Source organism: Ictalurus furcatus, chromosome 29 (genome assembly GCF_023375685.1).
Source record: "Ictalurus furcatus strain D&B chromosome 29, Billie_1.0, whole genome shotgun sequence".
Classification (NCBI taxonomy): domain Eukaryota; kingdom Metazoa; phylum Chordata; class Actinopteri; order Siluriformes; family Ictaluridae; genus Ictalurus; species Ictalurus furcatus.
Genome location: NC_071283.1, coordinates 13,094,913 through 13,112,715, shown reverse-complemented (window position 1 = coordinate 13,112,715; position 17,803 = coordinate 13,094,913). Strand labels below are relative to the sequence as shown.

The 17,803-nt window shown below is 35.7% G+C and overlaps 1 protein-coding gene across 2 annotated transcripts; it reads left to right on the top strand.

Moving 5' to 3' along the window:
- Positions 1 to 209: 209 nt before the first annotated feature.
- LOC128604509 (macrophage mannose receptor 1-like) lies at positions 210 to 6,964 on the top strand. 2 transcript variants are annotated; one of them, XM_053619681.1, is made up of 6 exons: positions 210 to 653; positions 841 to 890; positions 2,053 to 2,436; positions 4,682 to 5,029; positions 5,452 to 5,540; positions 6,671 to 6,964. In XM_053619681.1, exons 2-6 carry the CDS (start codon positions 854 to 856, stop codon positions 6,812 to 6,814), a joined length of 1,002 nt encoding a protein of 333 aa, XP_053475656.1. In that variant the 5' UTR covers positions 210 to 653; positions 841 to 853; the 3' UTR covers positions 6,815 to 6,964. The 2 variants fall into 2 exon arrangements, with proteins under 2 accessions (XP_053475656.1, XP_053475655.1); XM_053619680.1 differs by having other exon boundaries at positions 210 to 890.
- The last annotated feature ends 10,839 nt before the right edge of the window (positions 6,965 to 17,803 follow it).

Below are 17,803 nucleotides of genomic sequence, written 5' to 3'. Positions count from 1 at the left end.
GGCACCCGGGGGGCCTCAACAATTTGGTGTGTAAAATAAATTCTCACTCTCAGACAACCACACACACACACACAATCAATTACTAATATAATATAATGTAAAGATGTAAGATGTAATTATTAATAAAAAAAAGGGGTATATATTCAGAAGTCTGTATTTTAAATATGTTTTAAAGACATCTTGCAAAAGGGGGGCCTCGGTTAATTCCATTTGGGGGGCCCTGCCCTGGAAAAGTTTGGGAACCCTTGCCTTAATCCATCTCTGGAGAGGACTTTTCATTAGTTAAGAAAATTCAAGTTAAATAATCATTCTAGTAATTTGTGCCACTAATGAGGTTTTCGATGAAGTTTGTGATAAAACAACATCTTGTTATGTTCTTACTGATATGACGCAAAATGTACAATACTCTGGAAAATCTGATTTCCTTTTTCTGCTCAGATTAGTGCTTTGTTTGGCTGTTTATTTAAAAGAGAAAGTAGAGATGGAAATCAGTGTTTGTGATGGAAATTTAGGTTTATTTTGCATGAGAGGTTTGGAAAAATAAGGGCTTGGTGGCAAGTTCAGCTATTAGATAAGTCCGATGCTGAAAGAGAGGTTCTGGATTATACAGATCCTGATTCTTTACATTTAACCTTCACATCTTCAAATTACAGGTATGTTTCATGTTGAATACTGTATTTAAAAACAACAACAACAACTTGTATATATTACAGCATTAGCAGTGAAAAGATTATTAAATTCTTGAGTTTGACTCATTTGGTTGAATTGGTGTATTCTGAATAATTGTTGTTTGTGGTTTTTTTTTTGTTTTTTTTTTGTGTGTCATGTATATCTCCACAGCTACTTGTTCATCATGGAGCTAAACCTTTTAAGTCTCCTTTGTCTGATTGGTGAGAAATTATTTAGAATATTTTTGTTGAGATGAATCATTTTGATTGAGACATGATTTTACGTTTCTTTTTGCCTAGACAGCAGTGAAAAAAGATCTATAAATAATCAATAATTGATCTAGTTAATCTTAAAAATGTGTGCACCTGGCTTTTAAAAACTACATTAAAATATGTGTGGTTTGTAGCATTTTATCAAAAGAACCTGCATGTCTGTAATCTTGAAGAATTATTGGTACACCTAATGAAAATGTGTTTATATTCGTATCTAAATATTTTTAATTGAAACATATTGGTACGTTGTAGGGTTTATTTTAATAATAGTCATTTTTCAAGAAATAGTTCTGTAAGGTGAGCTGAGGTGAGGCAGACTGCAAATGTGTGCGTGTGACAAGAAACATTGTCGGAGTCCGGAGCGTGGGTCCATAAACGGGTAGACAGAGATAAACAAGGATAATTCATAATCTAAATACAGGAAAAGTGTGACATCTGAGTCAGAAAGGGGGATCTGGTCGGACCCCTGGGCTGAATGACCACAAGTAGGAGATGGACTTATGGTTGGTATTGCCCAGAAAGTGCAACAATTATATATTATAAAATAATATATTACATATTACATATAATATATTTCCAATCATGGGTTCAATTAATGCTTCTTTGATTAGTGATGCTCAAAGTAATCAAACCCTGAGCTTCATGATGCTGCATGATAAACTATAAGTATGTTCTTTTACAAACTCCAGGGTAGTTCCAATGTATTTACTGTAACAGGTATATTTATATTGAGATAATATGACTCATTAATTGCACACAGGTGAACTCCATTCAACAAATGATGTGACTTCTGATGCCAGCTGGTTGTACTGGAACTAATTTAGCAGTTTTACAGCAACAGGACTCATTAATTATGCCAGCACTACCTTTAAATTTGTAAATGTTACATTTGTTAACTAACTAATATTGCAAACTACTGTGATTTCCCCTCCACTTCAATATTATGGGCTATTTTGGTATAATATCAGTTCAGTCCATTTACAAAATGTCCATTTACACTATGAAATGTGGAAAAATCAAAGTAGCTGAATACGTACGCAAGCTATTGTATTTACAACAGTAGATCTACTATGTGTTTTATTAGTTATAATATTACCAACATTACCAACAGGTTTTGCTCCAGTTGCGCTGTCCATCAAGCTAACTGCCCCTCTTCTCATCATGGAACAAGTGACCTGGCCGGCGGCGCAGAATTACTGCCGGGAAAACTACATTGATCTGTTCACAATTACAAACGCAGATGACCAAGCGAAGCTAATTGAAGAAATGAATAAGAAGAGTGTGATAGGGCCTGCCTGGATAGGTCTGTACATTGAGCTGGACAACTGGTATTGGTCCTATAATCACCTGCCATTGAAGAACACAAATCTAAGCATATGGCGTTCAGGTCAGCCTGATAATGCATATGGAGCAGATGTGTGTGTGTCGATGTTTGCAGCTGGATACTGGTGGAGTTACCCCTGCGATTTCGTTGGACCCTTTATATGTTATGATGGTGAGTCAATATGCTACTTTCTGGGGAAGCACAATTTCCCTTTTGCTTGTCAAAGAATGGTCTTACAAAGTCTCTTCACACAGATCAGGTTTGTGCTGTGCAAGTTGGTTATTTGTTCACCGTGTACAGTCAACTCGCAAAAATGTTTAATTAAAAGAAAATTATTTTGCTTTACAAATTGTAGAATATTCCAGGTAAGCATGCATTGTCATTGTTAATGATCCAACTACAGTATATTTGGCACAAAAGGACCTGGCATCAGCCACAGCATGGTAGTGATGCGAATAACTTTTTTAAAAGACAATATTTTCCTTATATTTCTTTCTTAATAATACGGTTCACCTGTCACTGATTCTTCTGTGTGAACGCTTACATTGCATTCTAACTAGCTTATAATAAGTTGCTCATTTTGATCCCAGTTTGTATCTTGTAGGTTTGTGGTTACCACAATCGTAGCTTATGGTTGTGCAATGTCAGGATTATTTACTGTAAAGCTGTGATTAAATGTTACATTAAATAATAATAATAAATTATATTGTAGTTGAACTATTGTAGGTTCACTATTACTAGCTGTTTTGGACTAAAAATTATGAGGCTTTATGTATGTATATACAGTTGTGTCCATAAGTATTTGGACAGTGCCACACTTTTTGTAATTTTGCCTCTGTACACCACCACAGTGGATTTGAAATTAAGCAAGCGTAGGCTTTCAGCTTTATTTCAAGGGGTTTAATTCAAGAGGTCACAACATTTCTATTGAATTAAGGTCAGGACTTTGACTTGGCCATTCCAAAACATTAACTTTATTCTTCTTTAACCATTCTTTGGTAGAATGACTTGTGTGCTTAGGGTCGTTGTCTTGCTACATGACCTACTTTCTCTTGAGATTCAGTTCATGGACAGATGTCCTGACATTTTCCTTTAGAATTGGCTGATAATTCAGAATTCATTGTTCCATCAATGATGACAAGCCATCCAGGACCAGATGCAGCAAAATAGGCCCAAACCGTGATACTGCCACCATCATGTTTCACAGATAGTATAAGGTTCTTATGCTGGAATGGAGTACTTTCCTTTCCTTTGCTTTCAACAAACATAACACTTTTCATTTAAACCAAAATGTTCTATTTTGCTCTCATCCACACACAAAACATTTTTTTCAATAGCCTTCAATAGCAGCAATGTTCTTTTTGGAGTGTAGTGGTTTTCTCCTTGCAACCCTACCAACACAATTGTTGTGCAATGTTCTCCTGATGGTGGACTCATGAACATTAACATTAGCCAGTGTGAGAGAGGCCTTTAGTTACTTAGAAGCAACTAAAGTGGCTTACATCGTGGACTATTACACGCCTTTCTCTTGGAGTGATCGTTGTTGGTCAACCACTCCTGGGGAGGGTAACAATGGTCTTGAATTTCCTCCATTTGTAAACAGTCTGTCTGACTGTGGATTGGTGGAGTCCAAACTCTTTAGAAATGGCTTTGTAACCTTTTCCATCCCGACACACTCAATAAATAAATGACCAAGTACAATATTTTTGTCTCATTTGTTTAATGGGGCTTCAAGCACCACTGTACCTCCTTGAGAGTGTTCTTGACTTGGCTAGATGTTGTGAAGGGGGTTTTCTTCTTTCTTCAAGGAAAGAGTTCTGCAATCATCCACTTTAGTCATCTTCTGTGGCCTTCCAGGCCTTTTGGTGTTGATGAGCTTGCCAGTGCATTCCTTCTTTTTTACCAAATCGGAGAAATTGTCGATTTGGCCACTCCTAAAGTTTCTTCTCTCTTTCTAATAGGCCTGTTTTGCTTTTTCAGCCTAATGATGGACTCCTTTATTTGCATCGACACCTCTTTGATCCACATATTGAGAGTGGAATCAACCCCAGACCTTTTATCTCTTTAATTTGTCATGAAATAATTTGTCATGAAATAATGAAGAAACAGGACACACCTGGCCATGAAACTGCCTATCAGTCAATTGGCCAATTACTTTTGAGCATGTGCAAATAGAGGGACTCTGTAAAAAATGATAAAATGGCTGTAATTCCTAAACGGTTTATGCAATGTTTTTGTGAAACCCTTTGAATTGAAGCTGAAATCTACACTTCAATAACATCTCGATTGCTTCATTTGAAATCCATTGTGGTGGTGTACGGAAAATGTTACTGACCAAATACCTTATCAGTGTTGTGTGTTTCTACAAGGCTGCTATATGCATTACTGACCTTTTTTTTAATTACTCATTCCACAGCTAACAACAGTTATGCTGACAGGTTTGTTGCCTACCTTTTACCTCGAATAACCTGGCTTGATTCTCAGGCATACTGCCAACAACATCACACAGATTTAGCCACTGTGATGACTGAGTCAGATGTCAGCCTGTTAGGACAGCTCTTACCACCCTTAAATATTAATAGTGGTTGGGTTGGTCTGACCAGGAACACTTGGGAGTGGTCAGACAGGTCCAATCCATCATACCTCCCATGGTTAAGTGGACAACCAGATAATTTGAATACGTGGGAGAACTGTGCGACTGCGACAGCTGGACTGCTGAGCGATGAGCAATGCACCAACGAATACTATTTCACTTGTTCTGCCTGTGAGTGTTTTGTTTTCTTGGGTACTACCAATTTGTCCATTTGTGCATAAAAAATATCATGCTTTTTGGCTATCCCAGGAACACCTTGACCAGGATAAAGTGCTTACTGAAGACTGAATGAATGAACTTAATAGTGCTGTGAAGTCAGTTATCACTAGCTTTGTATGATCAAAAAACCCCCCAAAACAACGATGCATTTTAATATTGTGTTGTTGTTGTTGTTTTTTTTTTAACCACACCTATCGTGCTAGCTTCAATTATCTCCTTGTCTGTTGGGACTGTTAAGCAACTCTGTTGCTTAACTTACTTTACATGAATGTTTTAATGGAACATTGTTTTATGCTGCATTGTGACCAGAGTTAAAATCTGATCTTGCAGCATGTGTGGAAAATTCTGAATGATGTGTGTTTTGTCTGCCACAGATCAAGTAAGGAAACAAATAGTGAAACTACAAGTGAAGTTAACTCAGAATGTGCTTGACTCTACTGTACAGTCATCTATTTTAGAGATGGTAGGCTACATAATTGCTCTTTTTAAAAAACTTGTGTTTTGAAGGTTTATACACTGCAGCATGTTATATGTGATTCAAACATGTACAGTGGAGCTTGAAGGTTTGTGAACCCTTTAGAATTTTCTATATATCTGCATAAATGTGATCTAAAACTGTATTAGATTTTCATACAAGTCCTAAAAGTAGATAAAGAGATCCCAACAAAACAAATGAGACAAAAAATATTATATTTAATTATTTATTGAGGAAACTGATCCAATATTACATATCTGTGAGTAGCAAAAGTATGTGAACGTCTAGGATTAGCAGTTAATTTGAAGGTGAAATTAGAGTCAGGTATTTCCAATTAATGGGATGACAATCAGGTGTGAGTGAGCACTGTGTTTTATTTAAAGAACAGGGATCAGTGGAAGTCTGACCTTCACAACACGTGTTTGTGGAAGTCTAAAAGAAAAAGAGTTGTTGATGCTCATCAGGTTGGAAAAGGTTACAAACCCATCTCTAAAGAGTTTGTACTCCACTAATCCACAGTCAGACAGATTGTGTACAAATGGAGGAAATTCAAGACCATTGTTAAGAATGAAGTTAATGTTTTGGAATGGTCAAGTCAAAGTCCTGACCTTAATCCACTAGAAATGCTGTGGAAGGACCTGAAGCAAGCAGGTCATGTGAGGAAACCCCTCAACATCCCAGAGTTGAAGCTGTTCTGTGCTGAGGAACGGGCTAAAATTCTTCCAAGCCAACGTGCAGGACTGATCAACAGTTTCCAGAAACATTTAGTTGCAGTTATTGCTGCACACGGGGGTCACACCAGATACTGAAAGCAAAGGTTCACATACTTTTACCACTCACAGATATAATTTCTTTAATTAGGCTGTCTCTGTCTACTTTTAGGACTTGTGTGAAAATCTGAAGATGTTTTAGGTCATACTTTTGCAGAAATGTAGAAAATTCTAAAGGGTTTACATACTTTCAAGCACCAGTATATGTGATTTCACCTAGCTTTCTATTACCTATTGACCCAGGATTATCTCTGGATGTTTTGTTAGTCGAACTTTGGAGTAGTAATAATATTGGACAGAATTTTATTATTCAGTATTAAAATACCGAATACTCGTTCTGTTCTTCAGCTCAAGCTGAAACTGCAGGAAAACGGCATGTTGATGAACACCACAGTAGCATGGAGGGTGCAGCCAGATGGAAACATCTTTTACAAGAAAGTAAACAACAACAACAACGTACAACCTCTAAATGCTTGTAGTCTGAAAGGTTAAACAATGCATAATGCAGAAATTCCTTTTTATATATTATTCCGTGAAATGCTAAAAGATGGATGTTAATGTAATATTATCAATAAATATGAATATTAATATGAATGTTATTGCTAAAACATAGAGGTTCAGAAAATGTTGTGCCAGTAATCACTAATTTAAAAAAAAAAAAAAAGCCATGATGGAAATAATTCTGCAGCTAATGCACATGGGCATGAGCAATGTTTTCATACATTATGTGAAATATTGCCCTTGACCACTAGGGGTATAAACCTCAGACTTAAAGTAATGATTCAATATTTGATGATACCACTGAAGTGCTTCTATACGATACGATTTGATTAAGTAGCCTCCAATCGAACAACCTTGTTGAGAATCGGGGGTAGGCTCACCATTAATTCTTTTTTTATTAGTACACTCAATACCATTATCTTCATTAGACACTAAACCCCCTTATCTTTATTAGACACTAAAGCCCATTATCTTCATTTTAGTGCAGGGGTGTCCCATGGCTTTTCTCTTAGGTGGCCAATTGGCCAAATTGTTGCAATTTTTTCTTTCACCTGACGGTGGCAGCAGACTAGCTAAAATGAAAGAGCCTTTTAATCATGGCTACAGACAAAAAGCCACAACATTATCAGTGAGAAGGGGCAGTTTCAAACGAGCAGGGAGCCACTAAGCATGAAAAAACTTTTTGTGAATTATTGAAAGCGTCTTAACAAAAAAAGTGCTGTAATTCCTACAGCTTTCAACTGATTTGCATGTAAATATCATCAAAGATGAAAGTCTGCACTATATACTATATATACATATACTACTCTACTGATTATACTTGCTTTATTTAATGATTATAATTTTTATTATTTAACCTTTAATTAAGCGTTTCTTTAGGTTGTTAAATTATCATGACCTTTTGACTTTAAAATTTTTTATTTATTATTATTTAGGTCAGTGTAAGATTTGAATGAAATTTGAGAGGTTAATATACTAATAAGTAGTTGTAATGCCTGAGTACATTCATTAGATTTCTGTAACTTCATTTCTATATGTATGCTGATCTCCATGACGACCAGATGCAAATTTGATTGCACAGATACATGATTGTGTAGAAGATGTTGATGAAGTTGATGAATAAGAAAATTGTGAGTGGATTTTGTGTGTGCTAATTATATGATGAGGTCTGACTGAATAAGGGCTAGTAGCTAGTACATTTTGTGAGATTAAAATGAAATTGTGAGAAAATTGATTGATTGAACAATACTCAATGCCTGTAGCGAAAATAAATCAGCTTATTGTTGCATGCCTTTCAGTTTCATATCTTATGTATACTGTATATATGACAGATAATTACCTACATCATTTTAATATCTGTTATGTTATATGTATTTCTTGCATTAATACACTTTTTAAAAGTCAATACTTGTTTGTTTCTTTGTCTGTCTTTACATTCAAGTAACTATAACTAAAATAAATTTGCTAAACGTTTTTACTTTTCTGGATTCTGTAATCGATAACATCTGAAAGCTATTTTGTGAAAAGAACATTCTTTCTGTTATTTTGTGTATGTCCAAATACATAGCGACAAGTGTCAAATTAAAGAACAAACCAGCATAAAGTGTGTTAGCAAGATGCTGGGCTATTACTAGTCTCCAGAATGGCTTCAACTTTATTATTAGGGACCAAGCACTGAAGGTGTTTAGGCACTTATTGTTTTATTCTTCTTCTGCTCTTGAGTCTATGGCAGCCCATAGAAACATATATCGTTATATACAGTTATGAAATTTGGCACACAGAAAGAAGATAGTATGAAATGTTTCCATAGCAAATTTGGAGTTCCTATCTCAAGCCCTCCAGTGCCACCAACAGGTCAAATTTTCACTTTCACATGTTTATGCTAATCATTTTTGAACCATATGGGCTAGAAACAAAATATTTTCTCCCTCTGATTCCATGGTTTCAGATTTTTTTTTTAAACCACAAAATGCAATGTCCTTCTGTCCTGAAGACTTTCAGACTTCACTTCTCAAGGTCAACTGCTGGGTAATCATGCACAGCAACTTCACCAACTTTCCACTGCAATGCAGGAACACATCCAGGCCTAGAGGGGGGAAACTTGAGAACTTTGAGAACATCCGGGCCCTTGCAGGAGTAGCTCAACTTCCTTTGCTAACCCGGAAGTGAACCACTTATGCCCATGTCTTGTGCTGCTTGACAAGCAGAAGGTAATGGCTCTTCTGGTAAATACAAAGGCTTTCTTATGCAATGTGCAATGCTGTTTGCTAGTGCACCTGCTGCCAGCACTCATCAAGTTTGGGTCAGTTGGAAACTTCATTAATGAAAAGATAGTGGAAATGTTGAACATTCCCGTTGTTCCCTTTTGAAGCACCTTGATGGTGCAACCATTAGATGGATCACTGTTAGGAGGAAGCAAAGTCATGCAGTGTACTGTTCTTCTCCAAATACACACCAGCACCTTGTCATTGAAAAATGTATGGTCACCAAATTGCCTCAGAACCTTGTTGTCCTCAGCTGTCCACGGCTAATGAACCATGTGATGGATGTTGGAGATGAAATTTTTTTCTGTTTCTTTAATAAGGTTTAGACACGGATATAGGCATTATAATATAAACACAGGAATGCTTACTTTAGGAGTATGTATAAGAAGAAAAGGAAAAACATTACATTTAAGGTGTCATATAATGAATGGCATTTTTAAATCCACAAATATACTACATTTTATTTTTACATGTTCGTCTTTATGGTTTATGGCAGTGGGATGACGTCACAATCGAAAAATTATACCATTTCTAAGATTAAGATCAACATTGTGCCTAATATTAGCTGAAAAATATACAATTCTTTTCAAAAAATTATACTCAAAGAATATTTGATCCACTTTTTTGTTCTGCATCTAAAACTCGATAACAAAATGATAAATATATTATATTAATATAAGAAAAAATGGGAGAAAAAGGATATTCAAGAATGAAATCTCTAAACACCAAACAAAAACCCCAATATTGTACTTCCTTTTACAGTCGGTAAATTCATCCCAGGAGCTCTAGCTAACAGCAAAAAAAAAAAGCATAGCGTTATGAAGGGTAAGATCAACCCAGATTAGGCCTTCTTGGTTGACAAATTCTTTTATATTAACGAATAACTTGGGTAGTTGGAGCATGACATAGTCTAATTATATTTTCACTGATCTTTCACTAATTTTGGCATTACTTCTGGCCTTGGTGTCTGTGTTCCCTGGAAAAACATTAAAACCACGAATTTAACCATTAAGGCAATCTATTTTAGTAAATTTTGAGTAATTTTTTAGTAAAAATCTAGAAAAAATGACTATTTTGTAGTTTGCTTCCATTGAATTGTTTTAAACACTCTTTATTCTATGCATTCAAGTTACTGATCACATGAAGTACAAGAGAATCCGTCACCGTGTAGTCATTTTCTGAATTGACAGTAGCTTAAGAAAGAATAAGTGAATCTTGTTGTTTTTTTCAAGACACCATTTGGGAACTTTGGAACTATGCTATAAAACTTAGCTCTTCTACCACCATCGTCAATTAAAGTTCTGATGAAGACAGTCTAGACTCAGACCAGGCCCAGAATCTTTGACCCTGACAACTTCCCTGGTAGAAGACATTCCCAGCCGGTAGCAATAACAAGCCATTCTGCAGTACAATTCTGTGTAAAAAGAGTCTACCTGGAAGAAGAAGTAAGATATTCTACAAGCTATTCTCTAGCTAACATATGCAAGCTTCATAAAAGATAAAAGATGTAATTTCATAAAGGATATGATAAATAAGTGTTGGATGACCTTTAATCTACCCTACTTAGCAAGTGAAAAAACTCTTATTTATCTTTTTACTAGATTTATCTAGTATTTCCTATTTTAAGATTACAATTAATTAAATATAAGATTATTGAATCTATTTGTAGTCATTTGTACTCATTTCAAACTTTAAATTTTCTTGGTCTATTGGCAAGAACATTGGCAAGAAAATTGGCAATATAATTTTTGCATGATGATACGCATCCAGGCTATTCAAGATCATTCCGGAATTTTAGGCTCGAAATTATTCTGAAATTATGATGAATAAGTCTACACACTTGAATATTATAGACTGAATAGTATGTAAGAATTTAAAGTTCACAGGCCACCGCTGAGTTTCTTCTGAAAGATGCTTCCGTCTTGCCTCACTCTCCAGGTCACAGTAGTATCAATCCATATGCCATGTTCCTTCAGTTTCTGCACAATCTGAAGAGCAGAATCAGGATTTTATTGCTGAATAATACAACCTGGTTCATTTTCATTTTATACCACCGTGCTGTTGAATTCTCAATTCTGATTGGTCAGAACGTGTTTATTAATTTTCTATAACAGCAGCCCTGACCATAGTTCTGATTGTAATTCAAATCACAGGTTTATATTAATCTGCTTGTTCTAATACGTTACCGTTTCTCTAGTAATGACTAATTCACAGGGACTTGTATGTTGGAGGCGCTACATAATCTACGCCTAATAATAAAAGTTATTATTTAACAAAGAAAAACATGATTGCTGATATGGTGCAGCTTTCTACAAGGAGACGTTTATTTAACATTTATGAAAGGAGTCTCCAGTGTCAGCCCTTTGTAATGATCAGCAAATCTTCTGGACAGGGATTTTTGGTTTTGCAGTAACATGACAAGCTGTATTTTTGTTTTGTTTAAGTTACTTTAGAGAGAGAGAGAGAGAAAAAAGCGAGACTGGTGAAAGAAAGACTGTTTACTGTATATGTGCTATAACGTAAATGATAACAGAATCTAACCTAAAAAGTATAACTTTGTTTATTAATACATTGCTCTGGTAGTAGAGAAATAAAACGCTTTGGGATTTTTGTAGGAAAATAATTAACTTCATCGTACCATCATAACTCCATTTCATAATACCACCCTGTGACTTATTATTTTCCTATACCAGCATGCCACCAACATGTACTATTCATTAATTATAGCCTTTTAACCCAGTGATAGCAATGTGCATGGTCAGTCTGGGTTTAGACTGGTGTTACTTTATCAGAAAGTGTTTTGAAACCAGCAAAATTTATTGACTTACCTGCTGTAAAATGGCTGACTGAACAGCAGGATCAAACACACTCTTGTCTCCTTTAATCTGCAGTTTCAGTACCTGATATCTCACTGTATATGCTGTAGAAGAGACAACAGACAACAAAAAGACAAAACATAGGCTTATAAATCCCTTTTTTTGGGGAATGTAAGTCTGTCACGGACATTAGGCTTTACGGCTCTCACAAAGTAACCCAAAAAACAAAAGACTCACGTGTGTGACAGAAGAAATTGAATAGGTTGTCGCATTGTCTATCCATTAACAGGCTGTTATTAACCGAACCACAGTTGTCATCATGATCAATGTTATTTGGGAGGCCAGGACCCCACTTGAGTCCCATAGGAATGGTCCCATCAGACCACATCCAAACGTCCCTAAATAGGCCGAACCAAGAAGTGCCCTGTTGGGACGTCAACTGCTGGATCTGGTTGATATCTGTTAAAGTGTTTGCACTGGCCAAATCAGTGTGATATGTGCGGCAGTATGTCTGACCTCCATACCAATTCAGTGTGGGAAGAGGGACAGCAACAAACCCTCCTACCTTGGCTGTAAAATAGTAATGGTACAAACATATGTTAAAAGTAAAAGACAACATGAATTTATGAAAGATCATAAACTGTGGTATCAGCATTATGCATGAGGGCTGTGTGTTATTATCTGCTGTAGTGCATCAGTATGTGGTATGAAGCCTTGTGATGACTTTGAAATACAGCTTCTCCTAGTTCTGAAGGAAACCATCTAGGCTGCCCAGAAATAGAACAATTGTATATAATTGTGGCTTTAACCTTTGGTCACTCAGGATGAGAATGAGATAGTGACGACAATTTAGAAGTCATGAGCAGAGTTGGGTATAATACGTTACAAAGTAACGCGTTACTGTATTCTACTTTTGTTTTCTGATGACGCAGTAATGTAACGCATTACATTTTAAATTTATGTAATATGATTACAGTTGCCCTGCGATGGATTGGCACCCTGTCCAGGGTGTACCCCGCCTTGTGCCCGATGCTCCCTGGGATAGGGTCCAGGTTTCCCCGTGACCCTGAAAAGGATAAGCGGTATAGAAGATGGATGGATGGATGGATGATTACAGTTACTGATGTCAATAACATTATGTTACTTGCATTACAAATGTATTGTTAAGAAAACAATATTAAGTAAGATGCATTTTTAAAATATATCACGTTTTGCGCGGCTCCCAGGGGCGTAACCTGGCCTGGACATTCGGGGCTGTAAAGTTTTTTCTTTACCACTTCTCCACTTTGAGCGGTTTGTCACTACATAACTGAATGTCAGTAATATAATTTTATATCTTCAGAGAACAGAGCCAAGACCAATCAGACAGGGTTTACAGGAAAATTCGTGGAAACACTCGTGTCTTATTGGCTGACAGCTCTCAATTCGGCCAAACTCTAGCTCACACAGTCAGTGTGAGAAAAAATGGACATACGCCGATATATATTTTTTTAAACCAGTAAAGGGTTTGAAACTATAACACTAACATCCTCTCATACTGAGCAGGAAAACAAGGTGTCTAAATGTCTATATGAGTTCCAGTTTAACAGGATATAAGGAAAGATAATATGCTTTGCATGGCACTGTAGCAGCTAAACCCATACAGTGATAGCTTACGACACCAAACTAGCCTAGTTAGAAAAGTTTTATATTTTATCGGTCTGGTAGACAGTGACAACACCAGAGGCAAGTTACATGATAGAGCAAATGTTTTCTGATCATGTCATACATTGACGTGTGCTAAAATGACTGAAAGAACTATGAATTTTCACTTTGTAGTGTATTTTTGTAGGTTTGATAGGTTTTGAAAGTAACTTGAAAGTAAAGTAATTTGTAATCTGGTTACTTTTTACATGCAGCAATCAGTAATGTGATCAAATTACAATTTTAAAGTAGGAATTAGTAATCTGTAGGGGATTACTTTTTTTTGAGCAATTTACCCAACACTGGTCATGAGCTGATGACTTTGCTATTATTTCATCCTGTCCTTAGTATGGAAACACAGTTACATACGTAACCTTCTATTTTCTGAGTATATACAGTGAAAAGCAATTAGATTGAGATATTAATGAAGTAAATCAAAATGCAGACGTTGGCTTACCATCATAACATATGGTGGGTTTCACATCTGTGCAGGCATAATCCAGCCAGTATCCATTTGAATCTACTGCACAACAAGATTGATCTCCACCAGCATTATCAGGCTGTCCAGGAGCCCAATTGGTTACACTGAAATCTATCAATACGTTTTTATAGGACCAGTACCAGAGTCCGACATTGAGATACATTCCGACCCAGCCATTTGTCGTCAGGCCTTTTCTTTCTGCCTCAGCATTCAGCCTTTCCCAGTCATCATCAGTCTGCACTGTAGCCAAGTCAACATAGTTGTTCCTGCAGTAAGTTTGTGCATCTGTCCATGTTGCTGGTGTTGTGATCAGATGATAATCATGGCGGACATCTTGCAGGTTGCCTGGGACACCTGTTCCAATATGTTATTTTAGAATGCACAATGGACAAATGAGATTTTCTTGATGATGTAACAAAAACAAACAAACCACAATATAGCCAAAAGTATGTGAACAGCACACACTATAAAAACATGCTAAGTTTCCCACTGAAAAACATTTAAAAACATTAAGTAACTGATTTCATCACCTTCCTTAAAAAACTTTATCTCTAATTTGCAATTTTTAGTTGGAATACAAACCTTAAATGTTTACTTAAAATGCTACGATGTAGCCACTTTAATGTTCTCATGCTTAAGTTATTAACATTTTACAGTTTCAGAACTTTTTATGAAGTACAGATAGCCTTTCCAGAGGTTTTTGGGAGGCTTTCTGACATAATAGGGAGGACATTTTAGTGTCATCACTCCACAGTGTTTAATGATATCTGTCATCTGCAAGCAAGAGGAACCAGAAGCAAAATTAGGACTCAACTATGACTAAAACAATATGCAACACTAGTTTACATATGGTTACAAATTCCCACAGCCATGCTCCAAACTCTGGTGGGAATTCATCCCAGAAGAGTTGGAGCACCAAATGAACGTGCAGGGTTTTGAGATGGTATTTGATATTCAAGAAGTATATATGGGTGTGATGGTCAGGTGTCCACATACTTTTGTCCATATAGAGGAATTTTTTTTTTTACAATCCTGTACTCCAGACCTGCATTCCAGTACTGTTTTAAACGTACAACTCTCAAGTACAGATAGAGGAGTTGGAATAATAATATAGCCCCACCTCTACAGGGCAAATCAAATGTGGTGTTTATGAATGATAAATTAGTGATTGATCCCGTTTAAGGCGGATGTGAAATATGAAATGTATAATGGAAAAGAGTCATGGACTTTAGAAACCCTACAGGGGACTTTTACACATATTATACTAATATATTATTTTTATATATAAAACTTTACTTATTATCAGGGTTTTGCCTGGTTTGTTTAGTATTTAGAATCTAGCCAGTACTGTTTAAATTTTTCCCCCCACCTAAATAAATTATACTGATTAGTTTAATTCAGTGGGAGCTTAGAAAAAAAAAGTATTTAAAAGCATGAGCACAAATGTGATTTACTGCATAAATAGGCTCTCACCAGTGAAACACAGGAGCAGAAAAATACTCCACTTCATGATGGACATGGAGTCGGAGGCACTGAAATAAATAAGTTAGCAAATTATGTTCAAACTCTTAAAATTTGTTGAAAACCAAACAAACAACTAAATACTTTTAAGTTAGGGTTTTTTTTTTTGTTTTGTTTTTTTTTTTTTTTTTTTTTTTTACAGTGCATCTGCTTCTGCATAATATTTTAATCCATCATGAAAAATAACGTTTTCATTATGCCATAATTTTGACTCTTTAGGTTTTCACTTATTACACAGTTTCATACTTAACCTTTTGCAAACTGGGAGTAAATAGGTGCTTCCTTTTCATTGTTCCTATTTATTTGTTTAGTTGACAGATATGGTAATTTTTTTTATTTAGTGTTCCCACATTTCACAGCCTTTTAGCCTGTCATCTGACGAACACCACACAGCACATAAAGGTCTTAAACATCTAACATAGACAGAAAAGACATGAATTGATAGGTTTTTAATTCATGCTCAACAGTTTGATTTGAACAAAGTGCTTATTGTGCATTATCACTACAAATAATGCAATTAGTCATTTCTACATAACAGGTCTCCAGTTACATAGCAATACAAGTAGGACTAAAGACTAATGCATAGGGAATACATCTTTTACAAGATTTATAACATTATACCTCTTACACTGCATAGCAGAGATGGTGTATGGGCTCAGATATTTAGAGTCTCCAGGATATGTACTTGTTAAGATGATTGCTAGTTAGAAGTTTATCAGAGCAATGTAGATAGTTAGGTTTTTCTGATATAATAAGTAGATCAGACTATAACAATATGTCTGTTTTTAGGTATTTTAAAATCAGGGTATACCATCAAATTACTGTATCATTACACTGGTACAATAGGGTACATGTTTTTCAGAATATGATCAACAACAGGAAAAAAAGGACAAATGAGCGAAAAGAGAAAGTCATAAATAATAAAATGCTAAACCGCTCAAGCAGCATGAACAGTAAAGAGAAGAAGGCAACATCAAAGAATACCTGGAATGTAATAATTTGAGGACTGCTGTTTCTTCAGTGGCTCTCGATGTCTTGGATGTCTTCTGGCAGTCTTTAACTTGCTACTGAGCTTTTACAACAACAAATACCCCATGCAAAGCATGTCTCTTTTTGAAAGTCTATTGGCATTGGGATGGTGAGAATAGTCAACACACTTCATCACGGACACTGATTTCCATTTCAACTTTCCCTAAGACTGTATTCTACTCAAAGTCTCCTTATTTGAAAAAACAAAAAAACAAAAACAAAACAAAGAGCAAGGAATGAAATGAACTGAAAGGTCCTTGTGCCTTTTCAAACCTCATGAGAGAAAAGTAACACAAGAGGTTTATTTTACTGTAGAATTATATTGAAGGCTACTGTAGCAATACAGGGTTGTGAATTAGTGTGTGGATTTTAAAATGCTTTGCTAATGTGGTGATTTGCAGTGAAATTTAATGTTAAATTCATAACAGTTGATTTTGGTCATGATTTGGTTTACGCTGTTATGAATTCATAGATAGGGGATTCGAGTTTAACAAGACAATGCTGGGTAATGCATTGGGTATGGATTGATGGTTTTGAATAATAAGCTAATAGTATGAAATGAGATCATTTGAAGAGAAATATTTTTGTATATAAAGAGATTTTCTGTTAATCTAGCTTGCTTAACTACTGTATGGTTGGGTCCCAAATTGTTAACAAGATCCAGCAGTTATGATATGGACATGATAAACTAACTGTAAACAAACGGCTGATTTAAATGACACAAAAAGTCTCAGATGTACAATATACAGTTAAATCCTAAGTGCCAGGAAAATAGATTCCACACCCTGGGGTGTACTTTAAAATGAAGAGAAATTGAGGACGTTATTGTTTAAGAGTATAAATAAGAGATATGGAAAGAAGCAGTCTACGTAGTCTTTAACCTGCGCTAAATCAAAGTGCTCACCAGCTTTGCATTGCAAATTAATGGGGAAAAATAGGCCTTTAGGTAAACTATTATAAAACAGGGTGTCAAAACCCCAAGCATAAGATAAACAGCATATATAACCACTGCAGATAATAAAGTAGAGCCAAGAGAAACAAATCAAAAAAAGAAAAAAGGTTGCATATTATTAAAGCAGACCCTGACAAATTCATTGGACTTCCAGGTTGTCTTATATTTATGAAATGACTAGCTCCACTAACTAATGGACTTATTGAATAAAAGAGTGTTCCATGTCCTGTAGGC